A 14396-nucleotide genomic window follows, 5' to 3' on the forward strand; every position below is an offset into this window, starting at 1 on the left:
GCCTAGATCCAAGCGACGTCGTTTTTTGATAATAATGGCCGCTTGATGAGTTATGCTTTAATTTAACCGTTCATGATTTTCTAGTCAAGTGGCCTACATACCACTAAGCTAATGAACAGCTGTAGGTAAGATGAATGTTAACTTTGTTATCATGAGCAGTCAACAAGAGAATGACAAGGATGCTCAAATTCACTGCCTAGTAAGAAGCCGGCAGATGAGGTGAAGAACTGAGGCAATGGAAAGTGAAAAGGAAAAACAGATTCTGCAGCATTACAATTATAATCAATCAACAAATTGTATATTCATAACCTAAACACTAACCATGAAAAACCTGAAAACAAAAAGGGATTCCAATTATGGAAGCTGACAAGTTAATGGGTCAACTTGAAGTAAAGAACTAGAAGTATTGCTATAATTAAGATTGTGATGATACCGACAATAATCCACTTGTTCCTGTTCATCCTCCTGGACATATTAGATAGAACTTTTTTGCTCTTGCCGATGTTGTCATCCACACCATGGAGCTGCAGAAGAGAATGTTATTGTCATTCCATCTGGACATCTAAACAGTGGCTTTGTTACAGGAGAAGGTATGAATATTTTGAATCGGATACTCTTAGTTATTTATATGAAACAGACATGAAGTTCTATTGACGATGTTGATCTAGAGAAACAAAACCAAAAAGATTGCCTATGGTTAAAAGGGAAACCAAAACATTAGAGACCAAGGAGAAAGAGACATACTGTGCTGTTCGCGTGCAGAAGGGATTGGCGTTGCTGATGCAAATCTTGAAGAATTGAGACTCCAAGCTCTTCAGTTTCCAGCATTATTTTTCGACTTTCCCTGATCCTATCACTGGACTGATTTAGTCTCTCAGTAGACATCAACAGCCTCGCTCTTTGGTCGGCAGATGTCTGTACCATTGAATAATAGCAGATATTTTTAACTATGACACATTGCCATCCAGTAACATATAATTGTAAAAGAACAGATCAATGCAGCCTCTTGCATCGGAAAACAATTGACTGGAAAACATAAATGCCTTGGCATAGTGCCAAATCTACACAATGAAACTACCTTGAGAGATATTTAAATAACCCATCCTGTGCCATGTGCTGTAAAACATTGGAGCAAATTACGGAAGAGCAAGATTCAGTAGCTGATAAACACCGCGCAGAAATTATCTAATGGTATTGGTATTGCCTGCCTGGATAGACAGGCAGTCAAAAAGCTAAACAGGCCGCACTACTTAATGAGATTTTAGCTGTAGGAAAGATGCATAAAAGGTCCCAACAGTTTGAAGATGGTCTTGGATCCTATCCTAGGTTTCTGTGAATTGTATGATTCATCTGAAAACAAAGTTAGAGAATTTTTTCCAAAATTATTTTGCAGTCTAAAGGAATTAATATATATATTAAATCAGGAAAGGTAAACAATTAAAAAAGTATTTAAGGCATTGCAGGAATTCTCATGGAATACCTAAAATTAGACTGAGTGAGACAGTCCAAATGAAATCATTTACACGTCTAAAATATCTGAATGAACTGATTACCACTGATCTTCTAACATTTATAGATTATATGCTCAAGATAAATTCATAGAACATTTGCCTCAAGTCACACTAACCAACTGTATGACGGCCAATTTTGAACTGTCTAGCATCAAAGAAAGGTTGCCTATCCTCCAAAACAAATTCATACTGCTATTAGAACACAAGTCTCACGACACAGCAACCAACTTAACAAACAAACGCAACTTGGAACTGCCTAGCATCAAAGAAAGTATTGCTTTCGCTTCTCTTTTGATCCACTGAGAGGTCACTCAGTCTTGCTTGCGACATTCCTATCCTTCAATTTACCAATTGGAACTGAAAAATTATTTCTACAACAAATTAGTTTATTTCAAGCAAACACTAAACTACTAAATAAGTCAAAAGAATGAACTTTCTCCGTACATCTCTCTTTGTGGATGGAAGGATTGTCATGCTTTTCCGGCAAGGAAATATGTGCATATGCGGTTGAATGAAAGTAATATCCAAACGCCTTTTTATGCAGTTATAGAGATACTATGCAAACTATATAAGGAGATTATTATTAATTATATGATCCAAACTATAATACATAAAAACATTTCAAGAAGCAAATTTATTGTCCAGGAGATTGTCAAAGTCAAAGCATAAGATATGATAAGTAGAGACAAAGAACAGCAAATAATTGCACGTAAAAGTATTGTTACCCATTCTTCTAGTTCTAGTGGACCCGATTTTCTTGAAAAGGGAAAAGAAAATCATGCAAGACAAGGATCATGACCACACAAGAATATTGAAAGGGTTAGTACCATCGAAGTATCTGCCATTCCAGATTCCAACAACTCATCACGTGCAGCTTGATTGGCATTAGCTGATGTGATTCTCTTCACATCTGTTTTCAAATTGTTCAAATCAGTTTTATATTCTCTCAACTTGGCAAGAAGCATAGCCTTCACGCTGGGGGACAAGCTCCTAGCCTCAAGGTCCATTTTACGAATCTAGGATATTAAGCAAATTTGTAAGCTTAGACTTTTAGAAGTTTGTATATCTCACTTATATGTTATATAACTTTGATTTAGAATACCAATGCCTCGCCATCCTCAAATCCTCCTATTACTTCAGATATTTTCTGTTTCTTCTGTTCTGCAATATTGAAGATGGTACCATGATAAATATCAGCAGCATATGGAAGTATTATATACAAACATATAGAGCACTGCGGTTAAAAAAAATTAAACATGGAACAATCTTTTCCACAACTCATGGGCCGAATCTACCTGCTGGTCTTAAAGTATAAAAGCCTCAAATCATGAGAAAAATTTTCTTCTAGAAAACCTATTAAGTCCTCCAAATAGTACAAACTTACTTACGAACACATTCTGGAAGATCAACAAAAGTTATGGGGCCTACCAAACTGCTTGTAATATCAGTTCATTGAAAGGGTAGCAACGAGATATTCTCCGTTTAGAATCTGATTTTAGGACAAAGAAGGAATAGTCCAGACTCACTGCTGGTAGGTCAAGAGAGGCGATACCCTGAATGCAGTGTGCTATCGAATTATCCAAACATACATGCCTAAAGATCAAAGGAAGATAATAGTACGGGATACGTTGTAAAAGAGCAAAAAATTGAAATAACCAGGATATAAGCTCACCACACTACCTTATTAGGATAATGGATCTTCACCAAGTTCTACATATTTTTAAGCAAGTAAAAGAAGATGAAAAGTTATCCGTCATGGTTAAATTGGTATAAATCTAAATCCTCATTTAACATTATCACAAATCTTAATTCAGGTGGCAAAAGATTAAGACCAGAGCAAACTATGGCTTTTAACCACTAACCAGTCCACGTTTCAGGCCAATTGCCAGAAAGCATAAAACAGTATCCAAATATTTTTAATTTACACATAGTAAGATGGCCCAACAACTAATTCTAACTCAAATCTACGTATGGAGGTATCAGACATGCGTGATGAGAGTCAATATGCAGTGTTGTTATAACACCAGGAGAAAATGAGATACTAGATAATTTTGGGAAAATGAAACATCATCAAATTTAATGTTATGTGATTGTCGAATGCTTAATTACAATATAAAAAAAAATAGGGGATCCAAGACGCTTAAGAGGATGGATACTTCATGCTATATGAGCCACTAAAAGGATTTATAATCCTACACGAAAAATTCAAATACGATGATGCACAAAAAGAATGGCAACTATATATATGAGGGAACAGAGTCCCCCTTTCACGGCATCAACTTCAAGTGTTTGCTTGCACATTTTATGTCCATTTTAAGTAATATTTCATTTTTTATTTTCATGTTTAATATTTGAGAATATCATCTACCTCTCAAAAATACTGATAAATGACTTGAAATTACAAGTTGAACAAAATAACTTCCTTCCATGCATTTGCAAACACACCTCACATGCCCACTCATGTATATGTAACTATATTAGTGCCTTTCACACAACATTAGTGTCTTCTCATATAAGTCCACAGGTCTAACAAAAAATTATACAGATGAAAGATCTATAACCCAATTTTTTTTTTTTTATTCTAATTGTCATTAAGATTATTCTTCCTACATTCTGGGAAGCAAAATGCAAGAACTTTTAACAACTCTCATGTATTTCAAGATAACATCACTAAAATTCTATCTCCACCACAAATAGAGACATAAAAATAATAAACTTGGAGCATGAATTTATGGACTCCAAATAATATAAACAGCAAATCATCATTGAAAAACAAAAGGTGAAGAAGGACATTCTCTCTTACCTCCATCAAGGAGATTAGCTGAAGTGATCTTTTTGGATAAATTGGCAGACAGCTCACAATATTGTCTCTCGTAACTGTCGAACACTTGACTCATCTTTTCCCCCTCCCAAACTCTCAAGAAAAATTGGCCTTCAAACACCACATAAAACCATTAATTTAACTGATCACCAACCTAATTCACGCTAATATGAACGTCATTGTTCCCAAACATCAGATTCGACTGTCAAAAACTATTACACGATCGGCATTTACGACGAATTCTATAATATAGAACGAATGCGAATTTGTCATCATTGAAGATGGAGTCAGCGTACCTTAAATTGATCCGCTGAGGGCCGGTAAACTAGCCGGCGATTGATCAGAAAAAGAGCGACGGAATGAGCTGAGAAGTTATTGATCCCCGATGGCTGATGCTTAAAGCGGAAGGTCTCTGGCGAGGGAATGTCCGCAAGATGAGTAAATTTGCAATTCCCGCGACATAATCGACTAAAATATTTTTAGGGATAATTATAATTATACCCTTCACTTATTGCCCTTTATATAATTACCCCTACCTTTTAATAAATTATAAAAATTATTTCTGATAGTTTTTACGGGGATGAATAATATGACTGCATATATAAATATATTTATTATTTATTATTTTAATTATTTTATTAACTTTTCTTGTGAAATCTCTATTTAAAATTATACCTTTTGAAATTGAAATATTAAACTATCCAATTAATATAATAATAAAATTAGTTACTAGATTATAAATTTAAATTAAAAAATTATCATACTTGTATAAAATATTTTGAATTCTTAAAATTTAATTCTACCTAAAAGTAGGGATAGATAATCTTTAAATTACAATAATTTTAAATATTTTATACAAATTTAATAATCTTTTAATTTAAACTTATAATCTAGTAATTTTGTTAATATATTAATTTAATATTTTGATTATTAAATATTTTTATATATAGACCCAATTAAAAAACTAATAAAATAATTTAAATTTAAATTAAAAATTAATATAAATAATAAAAAAATATATCTCAGCTCATATTAGTCATCCTGAGGCCATTTTTGTTATTGAAAATTATATTAAACTTTGACTAGATCAATAGACGCAATTTTGAATTTTGGAGATGATTTCTATTAGAAGTGTAAACGTGCCGAGCTCGACCATTTTTTATAAGCTCGAGCTCGAGCTTGAATTTCTTTTTTATGGTTCGAGCTTGATCATATATAATGAGGTTGAGCTCATCAGCTCATTTTCATCGAGCTCGAGCTATTTTATCATATAAAATAAATAATATTAAATATTATTATATTAATTATAAAAAATATTAAATATATGGTACAATATTTTAATTTATTATTATAAATATAAACTACTAACAGTTAATGTAGTAATATAATAATATAAAAAATATACGTCAAATTATTAAAATACTTACAAATAATTTAGTGATTTATTAATATTAATAAAAGAAATAAATATAAATTATTTTTTAAAAGAGATTGATCTCATTATATATAAAAAAAATAATAATTAAAAGATGTACTTTTTAAATCAAAATACAAAATTAGTGGTTGATCACATAATATATATAATAAAATAATAATAAAAATAATTAAAATTGTTCAACTATCATTCATCATTGTCATCATATTCATTATTATTATTATTATTATCTTAGATTAATTCATGAAAATCATCAAATTTTCACATAAGTTTATAAGTAGTAAAATAAATTGCATACTATGTATCGTGTTATAAATGTATATTCATAAATAGATACAAAAAATTATATATTAATTGTTAGAATTTGTTAATTTACAAAAAGTATAAGAGGTTTCGAATGGATATTGAAATCTAAAATAAAAAATTTATATAATATTGATTAATAATTATTATCTAAAAATAAAATATACGACATTGATCAATAATTATAATATATGGTTATTTTTAGTTGATATAATATTGAATATGGAGTTAAATATATAAAAATTTTAAAAATTAAAAAAATAAAAAAAGCTCGCGAGCTATGAACAGGATATTTTTAGCTCGAGCTCGAATTGAGCTACAAATCGAGCCGGCTCGACTTATCTTCCACCCCCTAGTTTCTATAATTTTCAAGAGACAAAACTAGTTTATATAAACTGACAATAGGCAAGAGGATGTAAATAAAATTATTTCATAGCTTTACGATAAATAACATAAAACTCCCATGTATTTTTTTTTAAGCTAAAAACCTCGATGTGTTAATTTTATAGAAAAAGAATTCTTATATTTTTTGAAATAATGCATACTCTCGTCTGGGGAAGACGAGAGGTGGAGGGGGATGACTGTGTGAGGAGCCGGTGCAAAGTCGGGGCGGAAGACGACCGATTTTATTTATTTATTTATTCTATGATTGTACTTTTTATATATAAATTATACATATAAAATAAATCTGAACTATTGATTGCAAAAAATATTTTTAAAAAAATGAAGTAAAAATAATTGTTTCAAATTTGAAAACAATAAAAACCTATAATAATTTTATTTAAAATACATATAATGGTAATTGCAATTTCAATATTGTTTATAGTAAATAATAAAACTTAAAAAGATTATATACTTTTTTTAATTTTGATATTTAATTAATATATTCTATAATAAATATAATATATTGAAATATGTTTAAACTAAATAATAATATAATTTAGTTTATAGTATATAGTTGTTATGATTGGTTTTCATTTATATCATATAAATATTTAAATTTGAAAAGTGAATTTTAGTATATCAATCTTTTGTAATGTGATTTTTCAGTTTAAATTGTTAACTTTTAGAAATTTTATATACTTTGTAGGTATTCTGATATTTAATTAATATATGTTATAGATAAGTATAATTTATTAAAATATATTTAAACTACACAATAAATTAAACTAATCGATAATATATAATTTATTAAAAAATACATTTAAATTAAAATACACTTGAATAATCCCATGATTATATAATGTATTCTTCTTTTTCAACTTAGTTTTTAGCTATCGGGTGAGGAGCGTTTATCAGAAAAATTTTATTTTTAGTTTCATAACTTAGCTTTTATTTATTTTTGATCCTAATAATTATGGGATTCTCACTTAAAGACAATAATTTACGATTTTCTTATTTTTTGTCTTGCCATTAAATATCTTTCGCGCCATTACCAACACGCCTTTATCCTTGAGTAAAAGAATTTTGAGACTCTATTTACCCCAATACAACAAAATTAATCCCATTGCCTTATTGTGTTTATGTAAAATGAAAATGGGCATTGGGGTGATGGATCACATAATAGAACAAATCCTATCACGCAGAAGGATTAACTGTGGAGCGCATCATCTTTTGAAGAGTTTATGCATATATGCACAAGTGAAAAGGAAGTCATGGTTAGATATTATGGACTAATAACAATCTCGGTAGAAATGGGGTCAGTTTCTTTTTCCCCTAAATAGATAGTATGACTTCCATGTAATAAAAGAATTTTTTTTCCCATAAAGGTAAATTCTATAAATAAATAAAAAAGAACATGGTTCAAGCAGTTGAGGTACCGTCAAACTAAGGGATCCTGCAAAATCGGTAAAGAGCACGTGTACTAACTATTGAGGGGAGGGTATGACATGTCTAATCTCCTCAACTAGCAAGTATGTCATATGTACGGCTAGTATGCTGAAATATCCGTTGATTTCGTTCTTGCCACAAGTGATACACTAACAACGCCAACAGTGCATGATATGAGGCGTTGATGACGTGCTTCCCCCTCCATTTAAGCGAAATCCACTCTACGGTAATATTCCACAATCGAATAGGCCATCGCACCCGTACAGTCCCCCAAATATTTGCAATGCACTAACGAACATAATGGCACTGAAAAAATAAATGCTCATGTGTCTCAAAGATCCCGTCTTGGCAAAGGACACATGCCCCACCGATGTGGTGCAACTATGGTTTGTCAAGAGTAGATAACTTTCCCAAATGGCAAGCCATAAGATAAATGGTTGCTGGAAATCTTGAAAGGACCCTATAATAGTGAAGTCCAGCTTATCTTAGGTCCTTGAGGATAAAAGAGGTGGTACGCTGCCGCCGTTGTAAAAGTATCGCCATTCAAGCTCCAAATAATACGATTCTCCCCACCATGGATGACAGACAAAAGGTGAATGATCGCCACGAATTCATTAGTGATTGGCGGCCAGCTCCATTCCCCATTCGCAATGACCGAGTGTAGGAGTGTAGAAGGGAAATGTTCGTAACAGTCGGACCACTAGGAAAGTGATGAATTAATGGCCCTAATTGATGCCAAGAGTCCTGCCAAAGGGAAAATAAATTTCCATTACCAACCCGAAAGTCGATATATGGTAATAATTATGGTCGGAGAGCAAGAATTTGCCGCCACCCCCATGGCCCCCTTCTGTCACTGACTGTCCAGATAGTGTTAGCTCCAAGCCGGGTATGGAAACACCAATCAACCCAGATGGAGTCATGTTGTTGCACAATAATCTTTCATAAATGCTTGCACATGAAAGCTCGATTAGGGCTAAAATATCCCTAAGTCCTAGGCTCCCTCCTCCACTGGTCTACAAATAAGTGTCCGAGAAACCTTCGGATAGCCCGTTCCTGTGGTACCCTTCTAAAGAAAGGTATGCAATCGTTTCTCAATCTCACGAATCACCGTCTTTGGTAAGATAAGTGCCACTGCCTAATAGGTGTGAAACGACATCAGTACGGATTTGATAAGTTGCAACCTACCGACAAATGTTAACCGAATTTCTTCCTATCCTCGAATTCGGTTATTAATTTTTTCTAAGAGTGGAGTGCAGTCCCTGATCGTGATACGAAAGGAAATAAGGGGGAGGCCGAGGTAACAAAGAGGGAGCTCTCCCTTTTGGAATGATAAGGGGGAGAGTAACATGTTGCGGAGTCTGTGTGTTGCCTTGAAGATAATAATGTGGCTCTTCTGTGGGTTGATACATAACCCGAAAAGCATTGCAAATATGTCTAGACCCATAAATAGATCGATAGATGATTAAGTTCATCAGCATAGTAAAGTTGAAATAGGCCTATCGACTCACATTTCCAATGGAACGAGAACCTGCCATCCTGATCGATAAGTTGTTGTACAATCATCCGTAGCACCTCCATAACAAGGACAAATAAATAAGGGGACATAGGGTCCCCTTGGCGCAACCCTCGTGCCCTTTTGAAGTAGCCGTGTGATACTGAATAAGCAGGCGTGGTGACCCACTCCTCTATTCAATTGATAAAGGTCTCCGAAAATCCAAACAGATGCAGCATAGCCAGTAAGAAGTCCCATTCTACTATATCGTATGCCTTTCGTAAGTCCACCTTCAGTGCACATCTCGGTGGAATGCGCTATTGCTTACAGCCAGAAAAAAGTTCCTGGGCTAGCAGAATATTGTCACTGATCGACCTGCCTGGCACGAACGCATTCTGCGAGGGACTGATAAATCATCCAGGATGACACACAAACGTTGTACTATAATCTTTGTAATCATCTTATATAACACATTGCAACAAGAGATAGGCCAAAATTCAGCAATCGTGCTCGGATTGCGTACTTAGGAATAAGTGTGAGCAATGTTGCATTCACTTGTTTGAGAAGTTTGCCGGTGTGAAAGAACTCCATAACTGCACTGGTGATCTCCAGACCTAGTACCAGCCAAGCCGCTTGAAAGAATCCAGAAGTATAGCTATCCGGGCCAGGTATTTTGTCTTTTGTAATATTAAAAATCGCCATTTTGACCTCATGCGGTGTGACTGGCCGCATCAAGTCACGACCTTCTGCATCCGGCAACAAGCATCCAGCCCACGGACGTAAGTCTTGTAAGTCAATAGCTCGATTTTATCTAGCCCCTCCCAGAAGCCGCTAGTAGAAATCAGGAAATTCATTCGTAACTGTTGTTTGATCCGTCAATAATGTACTCCCCTGGCTCATAATTTGGAGGATACATTTGGCAGATCTACGTGCTGCCACCTTTTGGTAGAAAATCCGAGAGCATTGACCACCACCTTTCAGCCAAGCCATCTTTGCACGTTGCTGTAGCATATGTTATTCAAGCCGAGTAGCCAACAGTAGAATCAACTTACAACAATGCTCCAATTGAAGTAACAACGAATTATGATGGTTTAACTGCAAGAGACATTGGGTTATATGGAGAAAAGCTTTTGCATATGGACGTTAACAGCCATATTCCCTTTGTTCCTATGTTGCTTCCGGAAGATTGGATTAAGGGCTTTCAATTTCTGGGTTACTGCATACATAGCACTTCCTACAATGTTGTGCCGCCACACATTCTGCGCAGAAGGAGTGAATTCTGAAGATAGAGCTAGATAATTATCAAACCAGAACATACTTACAGTAGATTGAGTAGGAGTACCACGTATAACCAATGGAGAATGGTCAGATGTACGTGGTGTAAGACATTCATAGTGCGCAGATGACCATTGTGCCAACCACTGATCATTGACTAGAAACCGATCTAGTCTCTTCTAGAGACTACGACTGTCACTACTACAGTTGTGCCATGTGAATCTCTCCCCTTGCATAGGAAGACTGAGAAGACCCTTGTCGTGAGGCACTCGAGGAAATCTGCCATGGCTAACCTTATGTCACTTGAATTGCACACACTTCACTCATATCGAGGACAGTGTTAAAGTCACCACCAACCATCCAGGGACACTCATCAATTCCTTGGGCTAGGCGACCGATATCCTACCATAACTCTCGACGCATGCTTAATTCGTTCTCACCATAAACAATGGTAGATACCACATGTATATTCAACAAACGGATAAGAATACGACAATGTATATGTTGAGGCCAACATCTAGTACCTCACAATCAGCCATCATCCCAAGCTATCCAGATACGAGTATTAGGACCCATATAATCAACACACCATTTCCAACGAGGAAACAACTGTATTTGAATGCGAGTACTATTCGGAGCAGTCACCCTAGTTTTCAATAAACCCACAAAAACCAAATGGTAATTAGTAACAAGGTCACTAACAGATACCTGATGGTCTCGGCGATTCAGGCCCCACACATTCCATACTGCTGCATTAATCATCATCAAGCGGTGTGGGGCTGCATTGATTAGGACCCCTCGAGGAATGTTCTGCAATAGTATCGTCAAACATAAGAGCATTAAACGCATTATCAATGACTACCTCAGTACCTCAGCTATCTGGCTCCGGAAGCTCCCGCTCCACTTCCCTCGTTGCTCTGATGGTTTAGGCGAAGTAGCAGGAGGCGGCTCAACCCGCAGCTTTGGAACATAGACATGCACCGACTTCGTTGGAGGTGGCTTAGCTGTAGGGCAAGACGTCTTAAAATGACCGAAAGTGGCGCAGTGAGTACACTTTGATGGTAACCATTCATACTCCAAATCGATCTTACACAGGGTCTCGCCCCCCTCCTTATCTGGTGCCATAATAATGAGATGTTTAGGCAACTTAGAGGAGACGTCAAGCATGACATAAACACGAGCGAAGCTTAGTCTCGTGCATGCTATGGTGACGCTATTCGGATAAAGGGGTTTTCCAACACCAATGGCGAGCGTACTCAAACCCTCTATGGTCCACAATTCCACCGGTAAGTGTCGGAGCTTAATCCACACCGGTACTCGAGTATGGGCATGTTTACGAAGTGCCATGCCCGATTCCCATCGCTGTATAACTATCGATTGTCCTTGGAATAACCATGGCCTACCTTCAATAACCTCTTCGATAGCCGCCTCCGGTTTGAATCGGAAGAAGTAAAATCCCGTGGTCATAGCAGTAACATTCTTAATGCATGGCCAAGCTTCTTAATGCATGGCCAAGCTGTACGAACAAATTTATCAAGACGATGAAAATTAGGCTGTTTCTAGTACTATGGATGATGAAAATTTTTACCTATTTTCTAGTAATATGGATTATTGCTAGACGACCACCCATGGTAACAAGTGCTTTCGGATTAAGTGTTAATCAAAGTAATTAATTAAATATAATTTAATTAATTTAGCACAAAAAATTTTATCAATTAAATTGTGCTGACACAAGTTTTTTATCAATTAAATTGTGCTGACACAAGTTCAACTCTAGCTAAGGGTGAACCTACGGAGCCACACAAAAAATACCACTCAAGAAAGTAGTAGAATTAATTATGAATGAATTCTAGAAGGAATGTAGTAATTTAACGAGTTTAAATCAATTAGAGAGATTAAATGATATGATCATTTAAATGGAAGAACCCATGTGATGGGAAACTCAAGATTTAATTAATGAGTTTAATTAAATTTGGATTAAATATAATTTATTAAGATTAATTTTAATTGAACCAGATGAATTAATTAATATATTAATTTATTATAGTTGTAAATTGATTATTTAATGAGATTAAATAAATCGGGTTAAGCTCAATTATTTGATGGATTAATTAATTGGGCTATGGGCTATGATTTATTTGATAAGATCAAATAAATTCTTTTTTGGCTTTTAAGAATTGATTGGATTAACTCTATACAAGCCCAAGCCTATAAGTTTAATTTATTTTTGAATTGAGCCCAGTAGAATTATTGCCCAATGGAATATATATATATGTAATCCTAGCTTGAATATATATATATATATATATATGTGATATACATATATATATGATGTTGTAAGGATAAGAGAATTATTTGTTGAGTACTTATGGTACTAGTAGTTAGTGTACTATGGGGACACATATTGTACCTATTTTTTACTTGACATGCAATGTATACATGTATACATACAATAAGTACATGAGATGTCTCTTATGTGTATGCATAGTGTATAGGCTTGTATATATGTTATTTCTATATAATACAAAAAACAACAGTCCTCTCACAACCTATCATCCTTATCTCTTATTCTCCCTCTTTTTCTCTCTATTTTGTTCTTCTTGAACTAGTTTCAAGTTAGAGCAAGGTCCTCTTGAGTTTGATATACTAATTTAATAGTATAATCAAGTCTGCTATACAGAATATACTTTACATCTATCAAGGTTTGGTGTAGATCACCTTGTGGTGTAGTGTGGTGTTCGACTTATAGGAGATCTTGTTAGTCTTTGTGTGAGTAACACGGTTAGAACGTTTTATACCAACCATAAAAAGTTGGTATGATAGCTGTCATCTAATGCGCAACCCAACTACATGGATTCTAAATGGTCTATGAGCATATGTTGTGACGCTAAAACAATGCTTAACACAATCGATAAGCGGAAAAAAACATGTGTCAAGGATGAATACTTATCATATTCATCATAGCAATATTATTTTAATAAAAATTGCTGAATAATTTCGAAAACCGATAATTCAATTCACTTCATGATCACATATTCCAACAGTATAATGACAAGTTAACAACAATAAATAACACGTTGTCGTTATAGATCTATTATGATTGTCTATGGCGATAGTTTTATGCACAATTCTTATCATTAATAATAATATGAAAAAAATCAAATTATTGTAATTTAATATATATTTTTATTGATGATTTTCAAATTCTCAATTGATATGTTATCATTATACTATGTTATGTTTTGTAATAGTTAAAAAGGAAAAAAAAAGATAAATCAGACTTTTATGCATACTTAAATACATACATAAGCACATAATGAATTCTATCTTAATGACCAAACAAAAAAGTAAATTCTAATTATAATGTAGAAATGCAGCCATAAACTGCGGCAATGTCCCATTGATTCAAATGGCAAATTATATCAAACTATCCTCGAATTTGTTATAATTATAGAAAAAATTATTTTTTAAAAAAATTATAAATACTTTTAAATTATTAATAAACTGACAAATATTCCCCTAATAGATTGTCAAAATGAGAAATTTCTTAAATTGGAAAAAAATAATTTCTCCCCCTGTACTAAGAGAAATGTACAAATATCCCTTATAAAAATGAAGGTAGCAATTATTACTTGTATTATAAAAAATAGAACAAATTATCTCCTTATATCCAGTGATACATTAAACATGCCTTCTCTGTGCCTAGGATTGATTTTTAATTAAGAAAAT

General features: G+C 33.9%; 1 protein-coding gene across 1 annotated transcript; it reads right to left on the minus strand.

The window, feature by feature from the left end:
• On the minus strand, nt 169-4801 carry LOC105157947 (vesicle transport v-SNARE 13). The gene is made up of 6 exons (XM_011074495.2): nt 4629-4801; nt 4315-4443; nt 2614-2672; nt 2339-2527; nt 745-915; nt 169-524 (listed from the first exon to the last, which is right to left on the minus strand). Exons 2-6 carry the CDS (start codon nt 4406-4408, stop codon nt 372-374), a joined length of 666 nt encoding a protein of 221 aa, XP_011072797.1. The 5' UTR covers nt 4409-4443; nt 4629-4801; the 3' UTR covers nt 169-371.

This window comes from Sesamum indicum, linkage group LG3 (genome assembly GCF_000512975.1).
Source record: "Sesamum indicum cultivar Zhongzhi No. 13 linkage group LG3, S_indicum_v1.0, whole genome shotgun sequence".
NCBI classification, from domain to species: Eukaryota; Viridiplantae; Streptophyta; class Magnoliopsida; order Lamiales; family Pedaliaceae; genus Sesamum; species Sesamum indicum.

Coding starts and splice junctions, on each gene's coding strand:
- LOC105157947 (XM_011074495.2), bottom strand. CDS start 4,408: ATGAGTCAAGTGTTCGACAGTTACGAGAGACAATATTGTGAGCTGTCT. Junction 2,673..4,314: donor AGCTAATCTCCTTGATGGAG/GTAAGAGAGAAT, acceptor TCAATATTGCAG/AACAGAAGAAACAGAAAATA. Junction 916..2,338: donor GAATGGCAGATACTTCGATG/GTACTAACCCTT, acceptor TCAATGGTACAG/ACATCTGCCGACCAAAGAGC.